Source organism: Penaeus monodon, chromosome 19 (assembly GCF_015228065.2).
Source record: "Penaeus monodon isolate SGIC_2016 chromosome 19, NSTDA_Pmon_1, whole genome shotgun sequence".
Lineage (NCBI taxonomy): Eukaryota > Metazoa > Arthropoda > Malacostraca > Decapoda > Penaeidae > Penaeus > Penaeus monodon.
The window spans coordinates 29,801,880-29,803,081 of record NC_051404.1 but is presented as its reverse complement, the minus strand read 5'-3'; the positions used below and the strand labels follow the sequence as shown (position 1 = coordinate 29,803,081).

At 48.0% G+C, this 1,202-nt stretch overlaps 1 protein-coding gene across 1 annotated transcript in view; it reads left to right on the top strand.

The window, feature by feature from the left end:
• The first annotated feature begins 55 nt into the window (after nucleotides 1-55).
• Nucleotides 56-1,202, top strand: part of LOC119585377 — an 18,568-nt gene continuing 17,421 nt past the window's right edge. The window contains exon 1 of the mRNA XM_037934044.1: nucleotides 56-258. Within this exon, the coding sequence (XP_037789972.1) occupies nucleotides 56-258 (203 nt within the window). The remainder of the gene's footprint in view (nucleotides 259-1,202) is intronic.

The following is a 1,202-nucleotide window of genomic DNA, read 5'->3' as shown; positions in this document are numbered from 1 at the left end:
AGCAACCCCAAGCAGGATGTGAAGCAACACACAAGCGGCAACGACAAGGGACACAATGACAGAGAGCTTCCTCAATTGGCGAGACAGTCGGTGTAGGTCGGTCGGCCCTCGGCAGCGGCACACATTCCTTGCAAACTGCCCCTCCTTGCCCCTTGCCCCTTCTAAGGCATGGAACTCTCCTCTCTTGCACGAAACTGTCCTGTCTTGCCTCTATGGCATGAAACTGCCCCTTCTTGCCCCTCCATGGCACACGAAACGGTCAGTCTCTTGCCCCTTTGTGGTACGAAAATGCCAGTCTCTATCCCTTCTCTTGCACGCAACTGCTCTTTCACGTGCCCCATTATGCACAAAACTGCCCTCTTTCGCCCTTCTATGGCACGAAACTTCCCTCTCTTGCCCCCGCTAGTGGTAGGAAACTACCCTTCGAACATGCCCATTGTCAAGCGGTGTCCTTGTTATGAGTGGTTATTGTCTTCGGGAAGGCGGTAGGGGAAGCTAGATAGTCCCGGCTATGAATATATGTTAGTTACCCTTCTGAATTATTTTAATCATGTGTTTGTAATGGGCGACTCGCTTTGGATTCTTCTGCCTTATTTTCGAGCCTTCACGTTTTGTAAATGCATTAAACAGTATATAGATTCTACGTCTGAGCATGTCACATACCAACATCAACTAATATCTGAAATGTTAAATATATATTCTTAGACACCATATCTAAAAATATACATCACCACCAATACGCACACACGTTCACACTCAAAGCAAGCTAGAGTGTGGATAAAGACGTCACCCTAAAGGCGCCCTCCATAGTTTACACCCCCCAATCACAGCTCCTCCCAATCAGCAATCCCTTAGCACCACATGACAGAACAGGGAGAGCCAAGCAGCCAGATTAAGGGGAGTATATCACCACCTCCACGAGCATCGTCCGTACGGCTCATTATCGCTCTCCTAAACCCGGGTAAATTGTCCCAAAAGACCCATAACTTAAGGCTGCTTTCGGGGAATCCCAAGATACTAATGCCAAGCGACACCGGATCATCAATTAACCGAAAAATATCGCGCACTTCGTCTTGCGGTCGGAAATTTAAAGATTTCGTGCAAGGGTTTAAACATACCTGGCCCTCTTGCGGGAACTGGATTAAACAGCACTGGACATTCCTTCTGTGATAGAATGTGAGGGAAGAGAGGGAAAGGATTGG